Genomic DNA, 20,409 nt, shown 5'->3' on the forward strand with positions numbered 1-20,409 from the left:
ATAACGAATCACTATGATAGTACATGTGGTCTCACATGGAAGCCGAATTTAAGGATTTCCAGACTTTCCTTTCTTAAATAATTAATAATTGAGACAATGGTTTCTAGTAAGAATACCCATCAGGCAGTTACGTCAAAGTCTCACACCAGTGTTCTGACCTTTATGTAAAAATGATTGTGATGTCCAGTGGACACAATTGACTTCTATGATACCGTTGACATATCAGAATGCTTCAAAATTTCCTGAATAAATAGAAATCTTTTAAACAGACCTTTAATTCAAGTAGATAGATTAGAATTACTGAACACTACTGTGATAGTACATATATCACACCCCCAAATTATATGTAGAAGTTATAGATATTATTGTCAGTATTCGATTTCTATTATTATTATTATTATTTCATTTGTATATTTTGCCATTTATATTGGTAAGCTGGAAGATATCCACATATGTAGGTATGAGTAATTTGTTTTGCACGAGTGGGAAAACATTGCTGTAATAACTCTGGTAATTTGAATGAGTCATATGGCTACCCCAGTGTCTGTTGTGATGTACTTGTGTCAGAAAATTCCATTACTCATGTATATATCCCAGCCTGATGAGATAAGCTTGTTGTTGTACCAGGGAAGTTTGGTGATTCATGTAAAACTCCCGAGTGTTTGTTATTCTCTTGGAAGCAAGGAGAAGTTCAGGGCTTGGTCTTGACTAGAGATCACTCATGATTGGTGGACAAGGACCAATCCAGACGTATCATCTGAGAGGAGGGGGATGTTGATGTCTATAAAGGTTGATGATACGGCGGCAACCAGGGACATTGTGAAAAGGAGATTGTAAGGAACATTGTAAGGGTGATTGTAGAGGTGATTGTAAAGGAACGAGAAGGAAGATAACTACAACTACAACTACAACTGAGGTACTGTACGGGAAGGAAGTGGTGCTGATACACGGTACTGGAGTGACACGGCTTCAATGGACTGGACTTCAAACGTTCGTGGAGCGTAGTCTAGTTACGTTCGTGGAAAGTGGCTGATTGTGGAGAGTGCTTGCGCATTAAGTATTGTAGCACTTGTGGCGGCCTAGCATTATATGTTGGTGAAAGCTATCTCAGACTTTCCATAAATATATATGTTGAGGATCGACAGACGTGTGTATATATCTTTACAACAAGTGTTAAAATATGTGAACACAGTAGTACAAGGTACAGTATCTGTGTGATGTGATAACTGCCGATTATGAGAATCGGTAAGTCGAATTGATAGAGACAGTGAAGGGTATTTATCTTCATACATGTACATTGTTCATCGGACTATTTACAAATGGTAACTTAGTTCTCGCTTTCGTTTTCCCACGAGTTTCATTATTATTGTTGTTGTTGTAAATATGGAATCTTCCAGCAATATTTTATGTGTGTATTATATGTATAATGTTGTATGTTGATGAGGTGCTCATGCACGGAATTTGTTCAGAATATAGTTAGCTATTTTAGAATCAGTGTTATTGATAAACCTAGGTGCAGTTCCTACCTAATTAGTCGTTTTCAGGAGGTTAGGTAAGGCCTGCAGCAGATGTACCAGTACGCAGCATTATGTACACACCCTGGGATATAAAGTTTATCATGCTCTTATCTAAATTCGAGGGATCCATTCTGGTGAACTCTGGCGCCCATACTACGGACATTTCGGTTAATTATGCTTATTAATTTTATTAAGTTTTTGAGTAATTGTATTTATATATTTTTATTTATTCATGATTTTATTTGTTAGTATTCATAAAATTAAGTTACAATTGGCGCCCAACGTGGGGCTGAATGATTGGTACATCTGTTAGGCTTATAAGCGTAGGTGCACTTGTCAGGTGTGGATGGAATTCTACAAACTATGTCAGTGAAGTGTTTTATATGTACGTGATATGTATGTTGGAGTATGAAGAAATGTTGTAGCGAGTTGAGTATTATAAAATTGAGAAGTAGAGAGGTTGTTAAAGTTGCCGGTATCATGAATCAGGTTAAGAGAAGTCAAAATAATTCCACCACATTGAGTTTATCTAATTTAAGTGAGAATAGCGAAATGGCTGATAGTAGGAAAAATCAATTGACAACGATAGGTGAGGAACCGAGTAACCCGTCTCAAACTCAGAATGTAGGGGATCAAGGGGCGACCTTAACTCTTAGTATGCTCCAATCACTATTTAATAAGTTCAGTAAAGAGTTGAAAGGTGAATTTAACAGTAAGAGTGATGTATTGTCCAGTAAGAGTGATGAATTATCCAGTAAAATGGATAGGAAGAATGAAGAGTTAAAGGATGAACTCTCCAGTAAAATCGATAATAATAATGTTGAATTGTGCAGTAAAATCGATAATAATAATGTTGAATTGTCTAGCAAGATTGATAGTCAGAGTAAAGAGTTGAAGAGTGAATTGAGTTTTTTAAGTAATGAAATATACAGTATTAATCGTGAATTAAATTCAGTTAGTACGGAGCTGTCCAGTAAGATTGAGAAGCAGAGTGCAGAGTTAAATTTAGCTAGTGTTGAATTGTCTAGTAAAATTGATAGTTTAAGTAGCGCTGTGAATGGTAGAATAGACAAATTAAACCAGAAGTTTGACCATCAAAGCAGGGAAATTCAGGAAGTCAACAATAAGATAGAAGCTCAACGCTTGGAATTGACTGAGAAAATTGAAGGCCGAATTAATGTAGTTAGGAAAGAATTTGTTGAAAACAGCAAGGAATGTGATAAGAGAATAAAAATAGTGGAAGATAAAGTCGAAGAAATAGATAGAATTAAAACCAATCAGAATGTTTTAGCGAAGCGAATAGATGAGAAGAATGAGAAATTGGAGAAAAACCTTAAGTCGGTAAAAGATGACCTCAAGTCAATAGAAGGAAATGCCAGAATGGTAGTGGAAGAAGGAATTAAATCATGTCATGTGAAATTAAGGCAGGAGATCAGTCAAATCCAAGTAGGTAGCAGTATATGTAATAGGTACGTATCTTGTACGAAGGACTCTGAATTACCCAAGTTTAATGGTCGGCAGTTTAATCCGATGGAATTCTTGAAAACGGTGGAGAAACGGTTTTCTAAGAATCTTGACGATGGTTTGATTGATTGGAGTATGGTTGATGAGCTGTTGGATGTTGCAGTTGTTGGAGAAGCGAGATCTTGGTTTCAAGTTTACAGACAGGGTATTTCGAGTTTGGAGGAATTTAGGGAGAAATTTAGTTCTAAATTGTGGAGTGAAGCTATTCAGGGAAGGGAAAGAGATCGCGTGCTATTTGGCAAGTATAAACCTCAGGAAGGTGTATCTATGACGGAGTATTTCTTGGCGCATGTTCTGATCAGCCAGAATATTGAAGGTCTAGCATCGGAGAGAGATACAGTCCGCCAGATGTTGAGGCATTTTCCTGAGAAGGTCGGATTAGCTGCATGTATGCAGAATATTGTTACGATTAAGGAATTAGAGCAGCTGTTAGAGAGGTTTGATGCTTTGGAAGGGCAGGGGAGGACTAGGCAAAGTGAAGGTAGAAATTACGGGGATAATGGGAGACAAGGTAATCAGGTAGCGGGAGATAGGAATAATCAGAATTTCAGTCATTCTAGGCAAGGGAATCAGGGTGGTAATTCCGGAAGGGGAAAGAGACAGTCTAATCAGGGAGTTAATCACCAGGAATATTATGGCAGAAGACCTAATCAAGGGGAATCAGAAAGTAGGGGGCGTACGGATCAAAGACCTCCAGATCAAGTGCAGAGACATGATAATAGTGAACAGTCCACGTCAAGTAATTTAAATCGGAATCGGACTTCTTAGTTGGGTCAGATAGGCAGTCCGATACCGAAATTCCTATTCACGCGATGAAACAGGTAAGTTACGAGGTAGACGTGAAAGAGGAATTATTGTATGACCATGTGTTTTGTGTTCAGGGAGATTTTGAGAATAGGGGGCGTGATGAAAGTAAGAAAGATGTGTCGGATGTCTTACTTTGTGCTAGTGGTGATGGTAATAGCGGTGCTGCGATCGATAATCTTGTGGAAGTTTCTGAAATTGAAAGTGAAGTTTTTTGTGAAGTTGATGAAGGTTGTTTAGTAAGTGAAGAGTGTTCACGGAGTATACATCATGAGGATGTTTTTCTTTATTTAAGTGTACGTGAGGAGAGTAAAGTTAGGTCCATTATGTGTGAAAATGGTGACTTTGAGATTAATGAAACTTCTGATAAGAGAGTCGAAAGTAGCAGTGTTGTTGGCATGAAAGTGGTGCAAGTAGGAGCTGATATGGAAGGTGGTGACGGTGGACTAATTGTTGGGTCATTAAGTGGTAATGATAGCAACATTATAGTGAATTATGGTAAGAATTACAATAATAGAGTGAGCGTGTGTGAGAATGGAAATGTGCGTGAGATGAAGGAAAGTCTATCCAAGCGAGTGCGTAATGTTTTATTTAATTCTGAGACTTGTGTGAATGATTTGAATGACGTGCTGAGTGATATCGATGTGGAATGTGTGAAAAAGTATGTGATCTGTTTGCTTACATTAATTATGGTTTTGTGGAAGAGTAAACGTAGTGAGATTCCCGCGCATTTCAGAAAGAGGGATTTCTTTGTTATGAATGTTCCGAATAAAAGTTTGTATAATTCTTGTGTGACCGAATGGGATGAATGTTTGTGTGTGAGATAGATTGTATTAGAGATGTATTCGGATTTTATTGCGGTACGCATTCCTCGTCTATCGATGCCAATGTTAAGTTTATGTATAGTTTTTTCAATTGCATCAGGGTCCGTATACTGTGGACAGTAGAATAGGCAAGTGTGCTTATAGGCTCCTAACCGCTGAAAATAAGGTCCTTGGGACATTTAATATCTATAGCCTTCGCAGATATAAGAGATAGGATCTGCACCTTGGATGTATATATTATCAATTTTTTAATGTATGTGTGCAGTAGCAAGAAGGGATTGTGTTTAATGGTATATGAAACAATCAGAGTTGTGTGTACATAGACATATTATTATTATTATTATTATTATTATTATTATTATTATTATTATTGTTTGGACAAATTGTAATTCGTGTGTGCGAATACAATGCAGTAGACGCAATGTATATATCATTATTACAGTAAATTATGTGTTCAGTTATGTCATTATAAGGTTATGTATGAAGTTCTGTTTTATGGTGAATCATAATATGTGATATCATCGATTCACCAAGGGGGCGTTATGTGATAGTACATATATCACACCCCCAAATTATATGTAGAAGTTATAGATATTATTGTCAGTATTCGATTTCTATTATTATTATTATTATTTCATTTGTATATTTTGCCATTTATATTGGTAAGCTGGAAGATATCCACATATGTAGGTATGAGTAATTTGTTTTGCACGAGTGGGAAAACATTGCTGTAATAACTCTGGTAATTTGAATGAGTCATATGGCTACCCCAGTGTCTGTTGTGATGTACTTGTGTCAGGAAATTCCATTACTCATGTATATATCCCAGCCTGATGAGATAAGCTTGTTGTTGTACCAGGGAAGTTTGGTGATTCATGTAAAACTCCCGAGTGTTTGTTATTCTCTTGGAAGCAAGGAGAAGTTCAGGGCTTGGTCTTGACTAGAGATCACTCATGATTGGTGGACAAGGACCAATCCAGACGTATCATCTGAGAGGAGGGGGATGTTGATGTCTATAAAGGTTGATGATACGGCGGCAACCAGGGACATTGTGAAAAGGAGATTGTAAGGAACATTGTAAGGGTGATTGTAGAGGTGATTGTAAAGGAACGAGAAGGAAGATAACTACAACTACAACTACAACTGAGGTACTGTACGGGAAGGAAGTGGTGCTGATACACGGTACTGGAGTGACACGGCTGCAATGGACTGGACTTCAAACGTTCGTGGAGCGTAGTCTAGTTACGTTCGTGGAAAGTGGCTGATTGTGGAGAGTGCTTGCGCATTAAGTATTGTAGCACTTGTGGCGGCCTAGCATTGTATGTTGGTGAAAGCTATCTCAGACTTTCCATAAATATATATGTTGAGGATCGACAGACGTGTGTATATATCTTTACAACAAGTGTTAAAATATGTGAACACAGTAGTACAAGGTACAGTATCTGTGTGATGTGATAACTTGCCGATTATGAGAATCGGTAAGTCGAACTGATAGAGACAGTGAAGGGTATTTATCTTCATACATGTACATTGTTCATCGGACTATTTACAAATGGTAACTTAGTTCTCGCTTTCGTTTTCCCACGAGTTTCATTATTATTGTTATTGTTGTAAATATGGAATCTTCCAGCAATATTTTATGTGTGTATTATATGTATAATGTTGTATGTTGATGAGGTGCTCATGCACGGAATTTGTTCAGAATATAGTTAGCTATTTTAGAATCAGTGTTATTGATAAACCTAGGTGCAGTTCCTACCTAATTAGTCGTTTTCAGGAGGTTAGGTAAGGCCTGCAGCAGATGTACCAGTACGCAGCATTATGTACACACCCTGGGATATAAAGTTTATCATGCTCTTATCTAAATTCGAGGGATCCATTCTGGTGAACTCTGGCGCCCATACTACGGACATTTCGGTTAATTATGCTTATTAATTTTATTAAGTTTTTGAGTAATTGTATTTATATATTTTTATTTATTCATGATTTTATTTGTTAGTATTCATAAAATTAAGTTACACTACCTTCACCTCAGCCAGTGACGAAGAACCCGATACGACCCAAGAGACAGATCTCATGAACTTTGCTGATAGCTAAGAAAGGTAGGTATCCCTCAATAGGTGATACAAGGGTTCAATATGAAGATAAAGTTGGAATTCAAGAGGACAGATTGGAATAAATTATCGAGGGAAATGTTCGATATACTGTATTTCCAAGTTCGTTGAGAATATTTAAGAAAAAGCTAGGTAAACGATTGATAGGGAATCTACCACCTAGTCGGCAGCCCTAAATTCATATGATTGATTGATTGATTGATTGATTGATTGATTGATTGATTGATTGATTGATTGATTGATTGATTGATTGATTGATTGATTGATTGATTGATTGATTGATTGATTGATTGATTGATTGATTGATTGATTGATTGATTGATTGATTGATTGATATTCAACCGAAATGCTACTTGTTCACTAATTGCACTTAGTATATGAAGTGAACATTAGACATAAAGTTGTAAGTGGAATATTGAACTGTCCTTCTGTGTTTGTTATCCAAGACTACAAAATGAATTCGTACTCACCTGATCATGGATACATTGGTGAAAGAAATAGGCCAATAAGCAGGAATCATCTGTCTTCAGTTTTTTAGCTGAAACGTATAAAACAGGAAACATATTAAGATCATACTGTGACACGGCGTATAACTCAATTAATATTAACATAAAATGAAGAGTTAAATTGAATCCTACACGCCATTAAGAGACAAAGCCTTTCCATGAGAACAGTCGAACAGTTTTTATTATTATTACCATGTATTATGATTCAGGGGAGTATTTCTATGACATACTCCAGAAGAGATTTCCCTTAATTCAAGGTAATGTGACCGTCATTGTCATTTTAGGAGGACAAGATAATTATTACCTTCCTGAACACTGATCTTACAAGGAGAAGACAAGATGCAAAATATTATCCGCCTGTTTCTACTGCAAGGCGCCGGTAATGGGTAAGTTCCACCACACATATTGCGGCGTGGAAAAATGTCTCCCCCCTCCCCCCACCCCCCACCCCGCGGTTGAATTTCCTCTAACAAAGGATGTAGTCATTTTCAACATTTGCTTCGTTTATCGAAAGACCATAAACAAGCTCGTTGCACATCCGTCAGTAATAGCTTACTTTTAAGAGCTACTTAAAAGCAAACATAGCAGAGTACCTGCAATAGGCGTATGAGAACTGACCATGATTTAGATTTGTCTTCATCAACGCAGCTCACACGAACATTAACAAAGAAATGAAAATATTCGTCTTACATCGGACTCGAGCTTCCGTTTAACAACCACATGTTACCTCTTCCAACTTTAAGCACGCTCAGCTATCACGAGTCGTTGCTTAAGAGCCCAATCCGCCAAGTGTGTGTATGGTTAGTGTGATTAGCTGCCATCCCCGGAGGCCAGGATTCGATTCCCGGCTCTGCCAGGAAAATTGAAAAGTGGTACGAGGGCTGGAACGGGGTCCACTCAGCCTCGGGAGGTCAACTGAGTAGAGGTGGGTTCCATTCCCACCTCAGCCATCCTCGAAGTGGTTTTCCGTGGTTTCCCACCTCTCGTCCAGGCAAATGCCGGGATGGTACCTAACTTAAGGCCACGGCCGCTTCCTTCCCACTTCCTTGTCTATCCATTCCAATCTTCCCATACCCCTACAAGGCCCCTGTTCAGTATAGCAGGTGAGGCCGCCTGGGCGAGGTACTGGTCAACTTCCCCAGTTGTATCCCCTTGAGGCGGTAGAGGTGGGATCCCTCGCTGAGTCCGAGGGAAAAACCGACCCTGGAGTGTAAACAGATTACGACGACGACTTAAATAGTTTAAGGAAACGAGAAATGTCCCAAATAAGAAATGAAGACGACGACGCACATTGACCACGGAAAACATTCTCTGTGATACTGGGCACCCCAGGAAAATCCCTTTTTTTGTAAACACATCAGCGAGCAGCGACTTCAAGGACCTTCGACAATTATCTATGAAGACAGCAATAGCCTTATTTCACATCAAGATTTCCCCTGTCATGACATACGTCTTATACATTATCTGGGAACACCTGTCGAAGAATAGCCTAGCTGTACTAGAAAGAGTGAAGGCCATGTAACTTAAAAAAAGAGCTCTTCACCTGGCAAACAACGCCCATTGGAGACTAACCGATGAGCTAACAAAACACCCGTTCTATATAGAAGAAGTGCGATTAAGAATACCATTGCCTTCAATGACGCAATGTCAAGCTTTACTTCAAAAACTGCAGGATAGAAAAGCGAATATATGGATAGATTGTTAACCGAGCAGACGCCATGATGACGTCATAATGTATTGAGTTTGATTATGAATTGCGGCATACCATAATGCGCTTCGCAGTCCATGTATTTCATTACAAGCTGTGTCATACTTCCACGAATCAGGTGAAAATTGTGTTTGCGAATTGTGTGGGAAAGTTTGTCAACGGTACCACGCAGAGCTTTGTACAAAAAGGACATAGTCTTTAGTTGAACTGTGTAATGAAGTTATTTTATGTCATGTAGGCCTATGCACATTGTGCGATATTCCTCCGTAATAATAAGAAATCCCTTTGTGTGTCTTTCTCAACAATCGTAAATTCCCTCCAGCTCTGTAGGAACGGCTAAGAAGTTACTTAAGTCAGCATTTGTGGGTACATGTCTTTTTAAGCACAATATTATTAGTCAATGACTCTACTCTATCATTAAAGATATAGTTGGATAAAATGCGAAGACGAGGCGCCATTCGACCATGAGTTCAAGCTGCGTCCTCGCCGCGCGCACGCTATGTAGGCCTATATCCTTTAAAGCTTCAACATCGGGAGCTTCGCTTCGGTAGATGCAGAGTGGGTTTTGGCCCTTGGATTACGTCCCTTAAGAGGCAACGGCTTGTCCGTGGTCTAACAGCTCTGTACTCTGACCGGCCAACCGAGCAGAGGAGAGGTGGCCACGGCTCTACCGTGGCTCTATGCCTCTGCATTCGGGAGACGGGACAGGGGCACAGGGGTGGACTTCACGCCTGGCCCCACCCGTCGGCTGTCCTGAGAATGGTTTTCCGTGGTTTTCCATTCTCCTGCACTAAGGCGAATGCCGGGACAGTTAGCAGTTATAGGCCACGGCCGCCCAACCTCTCTCCTTCTCCGCACTAGTGTTGGCTACTGAATGGATGATTCGAAGCAGTGTATCGATTCATTCAAGTGTCCGAGTGAATCGATTCACAGGAACGGCGAGCTCACGACACACGATTCAGCTTACTCCCAGCGGACAGTGCTGAGTGGCGCACTCAATGGACGTTGACGGGGAGCCGAGCTTCCGCTGCAGCGAGACAGTGAATCATGGCACATCTAAAGAATCGTGAACGAGCGCGGCTCAGTGAGACACATGATACACACGGCTCCTTATCGGCTCACTGGACACGCGGAGAGCCGAGCTTCCGCTGCAGCGAGACATACAGTGAGCCATGCTACAATGAAAGAATCGTATGCTATAATGGACTCTCGAGCTCAGCTCATTTGAAAATAATACCCATTTGCATTCACTGTCCTCTTCTTACATGTAGGTTTAAATAATAGATGGATTTATTTGCAGTGTTAAAAAGGTAGTCACAACATAATTCTGAAGTAGCTAGTAAGTAGGTAGGCTATTAGGTAATACTATTTATTAGTTTAATGAATCTTAGTATTATAACTTAGTTGACATTTGACAATTAAACTCGACTCTAGCCTGCCCTATGACTATGAGTCATGCTCATGACCACTCAAAAGTACCTGTTTTATATTGGGAAGAACGGCTCGGTATTTTCTCAGTTCATATGTCACATCGTTGCACAAGACTTCAATCATATGTGGACAGACGCAATAACAGTATGTTGAATCAGAAAACCAGCGGGCTACTGTACATCTCGGGTAGCCTATACAAAATATGACGATTTAAAAAATCCTCAGCTGATAGAAAAATACATATTTTCAAAAATGACTGAGCGAGTTGTCGTGCGGTTAATATCGCGTGGCTATGCGCTTGCATTCGGGGGATGGTGGGTTCGAATCCCACCGTCGGCAGCCGTTAAGATGGTTTTTCCGTAGTTCCCCATTTTCACACCAGGAAATGCTGGGACTGTACCTTAATTCAGGCCATGGCTGCTACCTTCCTAACCTTTCCCACCCTGCGTCGCCGGAAACCTTCGATGTATTAGAGTAACTAGTATTTCTTCTAAGAAAGGAGTTCATAGTATGAAGACCAGATGGCAGCTGCGAGCACTGAATGCTGTTGCTGTTGTCTTACCAGCACATACTACACAGATGCAGTGGGAGCGGTGACCAATGAGCCGTGAATCCAATCACTGTATCGATTCAGTAACGTGAACGGAATCAAATGAATCGATTCAGTAAAATGAATCGAATGTCCCATCACTACTCCGCACATCTCCTTCACCGTATCAAATCTCCCGGCCTGAGAGACGGCGTAACCGTCTAAGAGGCCAGCCTCCCCCTTCAGGGGAGGAATGAAAACGTGTAGTAGTAGTAGTAGTAGTAGTAGTAGTAGTAATAGTAGTGGCTTCGCTTGCAGGAAACTTGATACGTACTTCTCGTTGCATGAATCTTCACCGGTGGAATTCGAGCGAACTAACAGTTGTGTGTGGTGCAGTAGGTTGTATCACAGCATGCGCTACAGTTCCATGCGTAGTCTATATCGCTGTATCACTAGCACTAAGCTCAATTTCATGTTGAAGGCAGTGTTGTTTGTTATTCCGTATTATGGGGCTTGTAAACATTAGAGAAAATTATTTAGAATACGACATTTTATTGCATTTTATTTAGAATGCAGACGCCCTTAAATAAGGCCACACCGAGCCCGATAGCTGCAGTCGCTTAATTGCGACCAGTAGCCAGTATTCGGGAGATAGTGGGTTCGAACCCCACTGACGGCAGCCTTGAAGATGGTTTTCCGTGATTTCCCATTTTCACACCAGGCAAATGCTGGGGCTGTACCAAATTAAGGCCACGGCCACTACTATCCTATTTTTCATCCTGGCGTCGCCGGAAACTTTCGACGTGTTATTGTGACGTTAAATCACCAGCAAAGAAAACGAGGGTTGGACATAATGCGGGCTCTACCAGACGAATGGAAATATATAGGCCCTAGGTGGGAGTGCGGAGTGTATGGTTCCGTGGAATGTGCATAAGTTGGCTTTTAAGTCTTGGCAATCATGCTCCAACACAACGTGCAACGGTGCCGGGCTCTGTTATTCTTACCAAGGTTTGATGGCCTGCGTCCTCCTCCCCAGAGCACATGAGTTCGCCCTTCCCTCTTCACGTCCGTTTACAATGGACAGGTGAAAATGAGCCGTTTGAGCAAGCGCTCACGAGGGACAGTCGCTGTGTTTCCGAGCATGAATAGAGAAGCTGGCTAAAGTGTGCTACAAGTCGCAGCAAGGACGTGGTTGGGCATGTCTCGATCTGGTCACCCTCCAGTAAGTACAGACTGTATCCGCATTAGTGGAGATGCATTCGATGTGATCTTAACGTAGACCGTTAAGGCGGCGTACTAATTTCATTTTCGCAAAACAATCTGCGAGCAATTCTAAGAAGCAAACAGCGACACTCACCCATCGTTCTGCGTGACAATACAAGAGTTGTGTCTGAATTGTTCAATCACTGGGGGTGCTCTATCACTCCCATACATTCCGTACTTAAGTCTCTGTGACTTTGATCTAATCCCTATGATGAAACAGCCACTACGCGGAAAGCGCTTCCGTAGAACTGAAGACGTTTTGCAGGACACCGATCCCTCCCTTCTCACCGTCGACAAACTGGGCAGTGCCAGCGGGATCCAATGGATTTCGCCTCGCTGAGAACAAGTTGTGCGCAACGCTGGTGACTATATCGAAGGCCTATGGAACTTAGAACCATGTACAGTATGTATGCTATGTATCAATACATAAAATAGTAGCCAAAACTTAAAAAAAAAACCCTTGTATGAATAATGCCGAGTAGATTTACCAGATGTGGGATATAAAGCGCGGAATCTGTTAGCCAGGAACTCCTTGTGCTGCATAATGTTTATTCTCAGAGAGTACAGTAACCTCTACGATAAACCCTTAGAGTAGTCCTCTAGATTGTCTACAAAACTTTGCGAATGATGTGGGAGACGTCGAATACCAGTCCCCTCACTACGTGTGAAGTTTACAATACCATGTTTCACAACGTTGAGAATGTCATCTCGTGTCCACAACCGTCTCCCACGCAATGGTTCTTTCACAGTTTGGATGAGGTCAAAATCACACGGAGACAAGTCCAGTGAGTATGATGGGTGCTCTAGTACTTGCCACGTTACATCCACTCGGCATTCGGCTGGACTCACTACTGCAGTCCCATCGCCCTGTGTGTGGTACCTGTCAAACGCACCGCCACCTCGTGCTGTGTCCAGGTACTGTCAATGAAACGCTTTCCAGGACATACAGTATGACTATTGTGTGGTAGCACCGTGCGAATGAGAGGAAAATAATATTCGCCATCAAATGTCCCAACCCTCTTATTTGCGGAAATGTTTGAGAATGTAATTAACGTCAATATGTACTCCTCGTAGGTAAAAGACATCAAACATTATATTTTCCACAAAGATGTTTCTTCAGTTTTCCTGTGCAGCTTATATAAACGGAGAGATGTTACATTTCCTCTTTTGGCTCCCTTAATATTTCTTCACCACTGTCATCACCATCATCACCATCAGTGTCTAAAGGCTATCTTGTCTATTCAACCACTCTCTCCTGCCCTCAGCTCCTCGTTTCTTTTCATAACAAGAATCATAATGGAGACTCTGTGCCAAGTCTTGGAGGAGTTTTTTCCTCAGTCGTCCTCGGCCTTTCTTCCCCGTGATTTTTTCTTCAAAAGATTCGTAAGAAAGGCATTGTGTCGCAAGATGTGGTCTGTGAATTTAGCGCTTCTTCTTGGTATCGTTAACATCAGTTCACCACTGTATACTAATCAAATAATAAATACTAGTGAATCAATGCTGCTCTGCAGCATTCCTTATAAATAGGTCAGATAACTCGTCTGAATATGCCTGTCGCAGTCATATTGTTTTGCATGCTCTTTTCAATAGTTTCATGAATATTTAACATCGGTACATAATAACTGATTTATTCGTAATTTAGTTTATAGCACTTATTCATCATCATCACCATCTGTTTACCCTCCAGGTTCGGCTTTTCCCTCGGACTCAGCGAGGGATCTCACCTCTACCGCCTCAAGGGCAGTGTCCTGGAGCTTCAGACTCTTGGTCGGGGGATACAACTGGGGAGAATGACCAGTACCTCGCCCAGGAGGCCTCACCTGCTATGCTCAACAGGGGCCTTGTGGAGGGATGGGAAGATTGGAAGGGATAGACAAGGAAGAGGGAAGGAAGCGGCCGTGGCCTTAAGTTAGGTACCATCCCGGCATTTGCCTGGAGGAGAAGTGGGAAACCACGGAAAACCACTTCCAGGATGGCTGAGGTGGGAATCGAACCCAACTCTACTCAGTTGACCTCCCGAGGCTGAGTGGACCCCGTTCCAGCCCTCGTACCACTTTTCAAATTTTCGTGGCAGAGCCGGGAATCGAACCCGGACCTCCGGGGGTGGCAGCTAATCACGCTAACCACTACACCACAGAGGCGGACAAAATTCCCGACCCTGCCGGGGATCGAACCCGGGACCGCTGTGACCAAAGGCCAGCACGCTAACCATTTAGCTATGGAGCCGGACCTTATAGCACTTATTTCCACACAATATTCTCTGTGCTTCCATCATTCGGCCGTATCTGGATCTTAACATTTTCAAACGAACTTGCCCGACATAGTGCAACGTATAATTGGCCCTGGCTGAATACTGGTTCATGTAAATAGACTACACACTTTTTCAAGAGTTTGTTCCTGCACTTTATTAAATGGTCATATAGAAGACTAGTCAACTTCATACATTCCCGTCGGTCCGGCTCCATAGCTAAATGGTTAGCGTGCTGGCCTTTGGTTACAGGGGTGGTTCGATCCCCGACAGGGTCGGGAATTTTAACCTTAATTGGTTAATCGCTGGCACGGGGGCTGGGTGTATGTGTCGTCTTCATCATCATTTCATCCTCATCACGACGCGCAGGTCGCCTCCGGGTGTCAAATCAAAAGACCTGCATCTGGCGATCCGAACTTGTCCTCGGACACTCCCGGCACTACAACCCATGCGCCATTTCATTTTTTTTCATTCCCGTCTGTAAATACGTAGACTTTTCTCTCTAAGTTATTAAGAACGTTCTGCCATCTGTTGAGTATATTCAGAAGCTGGGAAAGGTCAGTGAATCAAGCATCCATCATGAGAGGAAGTGTATATTCTCTAATTTGACAGGTAGTAATCAAACATTGCTGCATGCAGTTACATTACAAAGGATGAAAATCACATACATCACAATATTAATGAAAGTGTTGGTCGCTTAGCAACCTGCTAAGTAAAGAGTGTATTGCGGGTTAGAGTAAGCCTTCGCCTGCAATTATTGGAGTGATCATTTAATGATTTGATTTTATGATTACTCTTAGTTGGCTTAACTTAGATATCTATCAATGCCTCATGATTCACCGCCAGCTGATTCCCAAGAGAATAAAATAGAAATGAAGCAAATCGGTCCAGTAGAACGGACAGACGGATTTGCAACGCAAAATTTAGTAAACTCTTTTAATACTGTATATGGATAGCTTAGTGCACACCTCGGCTATTTCTGAAGTTAAATGCTGAGTTTCGATCATTTCTGCTTAGCGTGATGTCGTTAAAAACTAAAATAGAACAACAAAATTTGAACGGAACATACCTTCAACACAAGTTATCCTAATCTGAGATAAAATCAAAGTACGAGGCAGGAATTTGCGGGATATAAAAAATGTATTGCCCTGTTAAGGCGCTTGGAGTGGTGTCGGGAGCGGCTTGGAAATGTGTCGCAATCCAACTAAGAAGCCCATTGCCATATTGGGGTTAAAACTGATAATTTCACTATTGAAAAGGCCTAGAAAGCTTGAATGATTTTAACATTTGCAGCCGATGAGATTAAATTACGATCTTCTTTTCAGAACTTAATTTTTAATATAAATGTCAAAGACAGGCATTTATATAAGCGGAGGTATATAGTTCCTCTAGTCCACCGTACTGCATTGTCCTACATAGGAGTCTTACAGTTGTGTCTCAACAGCAAACTAGCCGCCAGCCTGTTGGAAAGGTGTAGCAATCTAACTGACGAGGTCTGTTGCCACACGTTGGAGCCCGTTACCACACGTTGGGGCGCCACACTAGTAACTACACGAATTAAAAATGCCTAAAGGGCTTTAAAAATGGTATAACTTCATGTATATGGATTTGAAAAAATACAAGTGGATGAATATATTTTAAAGATGATTGCTTGTAACCTAATCAACACCACAAAATTTGGCCACTAGCTAATATCGAATCCACCACGTCAGAGATTCACCAATCAATAATAATAATAATAAATAATACATTGCCTATCCAAACCACTAACTACTTTTACGCTTTTTGGAGACGTGGAAAGGCGGCAAATTTGTCCCGCTTAAGTTCTTATAGCTGCCGGTAAGTCTACCGGCATAGGGCTGACGCAATTGAGCACTTTTAAAAACCACCGGGATGAACCAAGATGAAACCTGCCAACCTGGGTTAAAAAGCCAGTGCCTTAACTGTCTGAGCCACTCAGCCCAGCATTCAGCAATTAGGGTACACCTGTACAGTGCTGACCAGGAAACGGAAGCATACATAGCTTGGGTCTTGTAGACATCACCGAAACTCATGTCTAGATCGACGCGTAACACATACACAACAAATAGCGCAGGAAATTGGTTCCAGAAAGTAGAGAACCAGCTATATCCCATATAAACCCGATAATAACATGCCACAACGCTAAGTGGAGGGTATGAGATCTATTCTGAAAGTGCGATACAGTAGGTTTGTTGGATAAAGTGCAGAATAAGGTGACGTGAGATGAATTACAGTGGTTCGAATCCATGCTATGATCGATACCCCTTTTTCATAGCTATCTAAAACAACTTGTAAGCACAGTCGCTTTATGGAATACACTGATAATATTTACCGGTAACAGGTATTGCAATTCACGTATTTCGTTTTATTTCTATGTACAGTATTGCGTACGCCAGTTCTCCCTCATGACGCGTGCATACGTTTGCGATTGAGCTGAAATCCGGGATGGAAGTGGCCAATCTATATTATTTTGTCCTGTTCGGCGAACCATATCTGGATCGTCGCTCATGTGTATACTGGTTAGTTAATCCCTCAGGACACAGCTGCACTGGTAAAATCATAACATCACTCATAATATGAATGTATTGGGCTGCATCTAGCCGACCTTCAATCCTGTGAAGCATTCCAGGTCCTCGGGTGGACATCCACTCCTATACTGGTAAAGGCACGCGACCACTACGGGAAGACACCTTAACGTACAGGGCTTGTGTTTTTCCCATCGCTCACGAAGGAAAATGAAGATTTGTACGAGAATATACACTGAAGGAAATGGAAATTGCAACATCCAGAAGGAGTGGTGCTACATTGCTACAATTAAACATGCAGGACGAGTGTTCGGTTGTGATTCGATTATTACACTTTCAGGTCCCTCTGACCGCAAGTTTGGACAACAATCAATACAGGATGTGCCCACCACGAGCTGCAATACATTGATGAATTCGTCGAGGCATGGAGTCAAAAAGGCCCTGGATCGCTTCATGAGGAATTGTGGCCCATGCTTGCTGCACTGCACGGGTCAGTTGTTCCAGAGTTGTGGGTGGCTGAGGACGGTTGGCCAGTTGTCGACTCATCATGTCCCACACACACATGCTCAATAGAACTGAGGTCTGGGGATCTGGCGTGACATTCTAAGGTGGTGATGTCGTGGAGAGCTTCTCTGGAGATACGTGCAGTGTGAACCCGGGCATTTTCCTGCTGAAACATCCCATTAGCAATGTTCGCCATCATAGGGACAACCACTGGATTGAGTACCCTATCAACGTACTGTCGAGCAGTCATAGTGCCCTCGACAAGCACTAATTGTGATTTCACATTAAAGCCAATACTCCCCAGACCATAATGGTTGGTTTTGGCCCTGTGTGCCTCTCGAGAATAAGATCTGGGCGGCCCCTCTCCCCGGTAGGTCGGCGCACACCATTCCAGCAATCACTGCGGTCCAGACAGAAGCGCGATTCATCACTAAAGACGACCCTATGCCATTCGTCGACCCACGTCGATCTTTCTCGACACCAGGCCAGTCTTACACGTCGCTGCTGTGGGGTCAATGGAACACCTTCTGCATGGACACGGGCTCGTAAGCCAGCTGCACGCAGGCGATTACCAACTGTTTGTTGTGTAACGTGGGGTGCCACAGCTGCTCGAATTTGCGCTGTTGTTGCATCGACTTCCATCCGGGCCATCCGAATGATGCGACGATCCTCTCTCACAGTTGCCTGTCGCGCTGGGCATGTGCCAGGTCTACGAGTGTGGGTACCTTCATTTGACCACTGCTGCCATACACGTTGTACCGTAGATGCCTGTCGGCTAACACGTGCAGCGACAGTCCTTACGATAATCCAGCCTCACACAGCCCAATTATCCGAGCCCTCTCAAACGGCGACAGTTGTTGATAGCGTGCTCTTCTCTGTCGTCGAGGCATGTTTGACGGGGAACACTTCACTGCACAGACTGCAAGTCAACTACGCTACACCAGAGTCCGTATACTGAAGTTGATTCCTCCGCGACCAATCACGTGGGGAGACCTGTAGCAACAATCGAATGGGTCTGAAACTTTGATCGCTTACATACCTACATGGCATCATTCCATATCTTGAAAATCAACACAAACGACCAATGCCTTCGTGGTGCTTCAATTTCCATTTTCTTAAGTGTAACAGTTTTGTAGTCGCGATCAGTATTTTCCTCTGCAAATGCTAGGCAGTAGAGATTATGTTCGTTAGGAGCGTCGGCTTGATGACCGCTCTTCTTCTCCGCAGAAGTGGAACATAGTGGTCTCCGAACAGAATCCACGGACCCAAGAAACCCAGTATTATGTTTTAAACGCACCGCATTAAAAAGCGAATTCTGTCGTGATGCGTTCACCAGCTCGTTATCCTGAGCTGGTGTTGAAACACACCACAATCCACTACCACGGTGTCTGCTGGAATGTCCTGTTTCGCGATACTCCTAAATCCATCTTCTATCTATCCTAACAGGAATACTACAGACCTCACCTGCCGCAGACGCCATCATTTGACCATCCTCTACAAGTTCTGTAACTCGCTCGCGGACGTACTGGTGTTGATGAGGCGTTGCATTAGAATGATATCTGTGACAGGCTCGATGCTGAATCAATACGCTTTCAAAAACGTTAGCGAATGTTCAGGTCAGTCCGTTCACTACATCCCAGCGATCTATGAACGGTTAGGAACAGGCGTGGCATGTTAGATAAGATTTTCGCTAGTTGTTCCGCCTATCCGTGTTTGAATGTGAAGCTGGTTCTGGTTTTTAAACATGAATTCATGTTTGTCCATTTCGTAGTGCACGGTTTTTATCTAATGCAGTACTCGGCAATGGCCGATATTTTTGCATTTGAGTAAAACAGTGCCCTTATGGTTACTTTAAAAAAATGATCCAGAAATGGTTCATCTAGCAGGAGGAAATTATTCTTATAGATCTCATCCCAACAGGAAACGTGTGGGCTGAGACAAAGGTCTTCATGAGGGAGAAGTAGTCTGACCCCGCCCCAACATTCCAAGATGGCCTTTGGGATCTAGGATTTGATATTGGGGAGGAGATTACCGAGAACGAGACATGTATTTCTCGTCCCACGGTTCCCGTTCATCGCAGACCTGAAGCTGTAATCGAAACCAGAGAGCCTTTGTACGAGTTATTACACGAGCTCATGGGGTGGTTCAAATTCCACATGACATATATTTTCCAACTGCTGTAAAAATACCGCCAGCGGTCGCCACCTCACCCACGGCATCGCACAATGTCCGGCCCCATGGCTAAATGGTTAGCGTGCTGGCCTTTGGTCACAGAGGTCCCGCATTAGATTCCCGGCAGGGTCAGGAATTTTAACCATAATTGGTTAATTTCGCTGGCACAGGGGCTGGGTGTGTGTGATGTCTTCATCATCATTTCATCTTCATCACGTTGCGCAGGTCGCCTACGAGAGTCAAATCAAAAGACCTGCATCTGGCAAGTCGAACTTGTCCTCGGACACTCCTGGCACTAAAAGCCATAAGCTATTTCATTTCACCGCACAATGGCCTGCAATGGCAAACATTATAATAAAAACGTTGGAAACACACAAAGGATAAAATCTGGGATTGGAAAATCAACTTACTACTACAGTATCTGACAGTAAACATCCGTTTTACAGCCTGAGCCTAGTCAGCCCGTCGATGAACAGACATACTTCAACTAACCTCCTCTGCGAACCATGTGACCTTGCCGCGGTGGGGAGGCTTGCGTGTCCCAATGATGCAGATAGCCGAGCCGCAGGTGCAACCATATCGGATGGGTATCTGTTGAGAGACCAGACTAACGAATGGTTCATCGAAAGGGGGGTAGCAGCCTTTCGGTAGTTGCAAGGGCGGCAGTCTAGATGATTGACTGATACGGCCTTGTAATAATACTCAACATGGCTTAGCTG

General features: G+C 42.5%; 1 protein-coding gene across 1 annotated transcript in view; it reads right to left on the reverse strand.

Moving 5' to 3' along the window:
- Nucleotides 1-20,409, reverse strand: part of LOC136867323 (general odorant-binding protein 19d) — a 95,950-nt gene that overhangs the window by 11,785 nt on the left and 63,756 nt on the right. The window contains exon 5 of the mRNA XM_067144474.2: nt 7,254-7,321. Within this exon, the coding sequence (XP_067000575.2) occupies nt 7,254-7,321 (68 nt within the window). The remainder of the gene's footprint in view (nt 1-7,253; nt 7,322-20,409) is intronic.

Source organism: Anabrus simplex, chromosome 3 (assembly GCF_040414725.1).
Source record: "Anabrus simplex isolate iqAnaSimp1 chromosome 3, ASM4041472v1, whole genome shotgun sequence".
Taxonomy (NCBI): domain Eukaryota; kingdom Metazoa; phylum Arthropoda; class Insecta; order Orthoptera; family Tettigoniidae; genus Anabrus; species Anabrus simplex.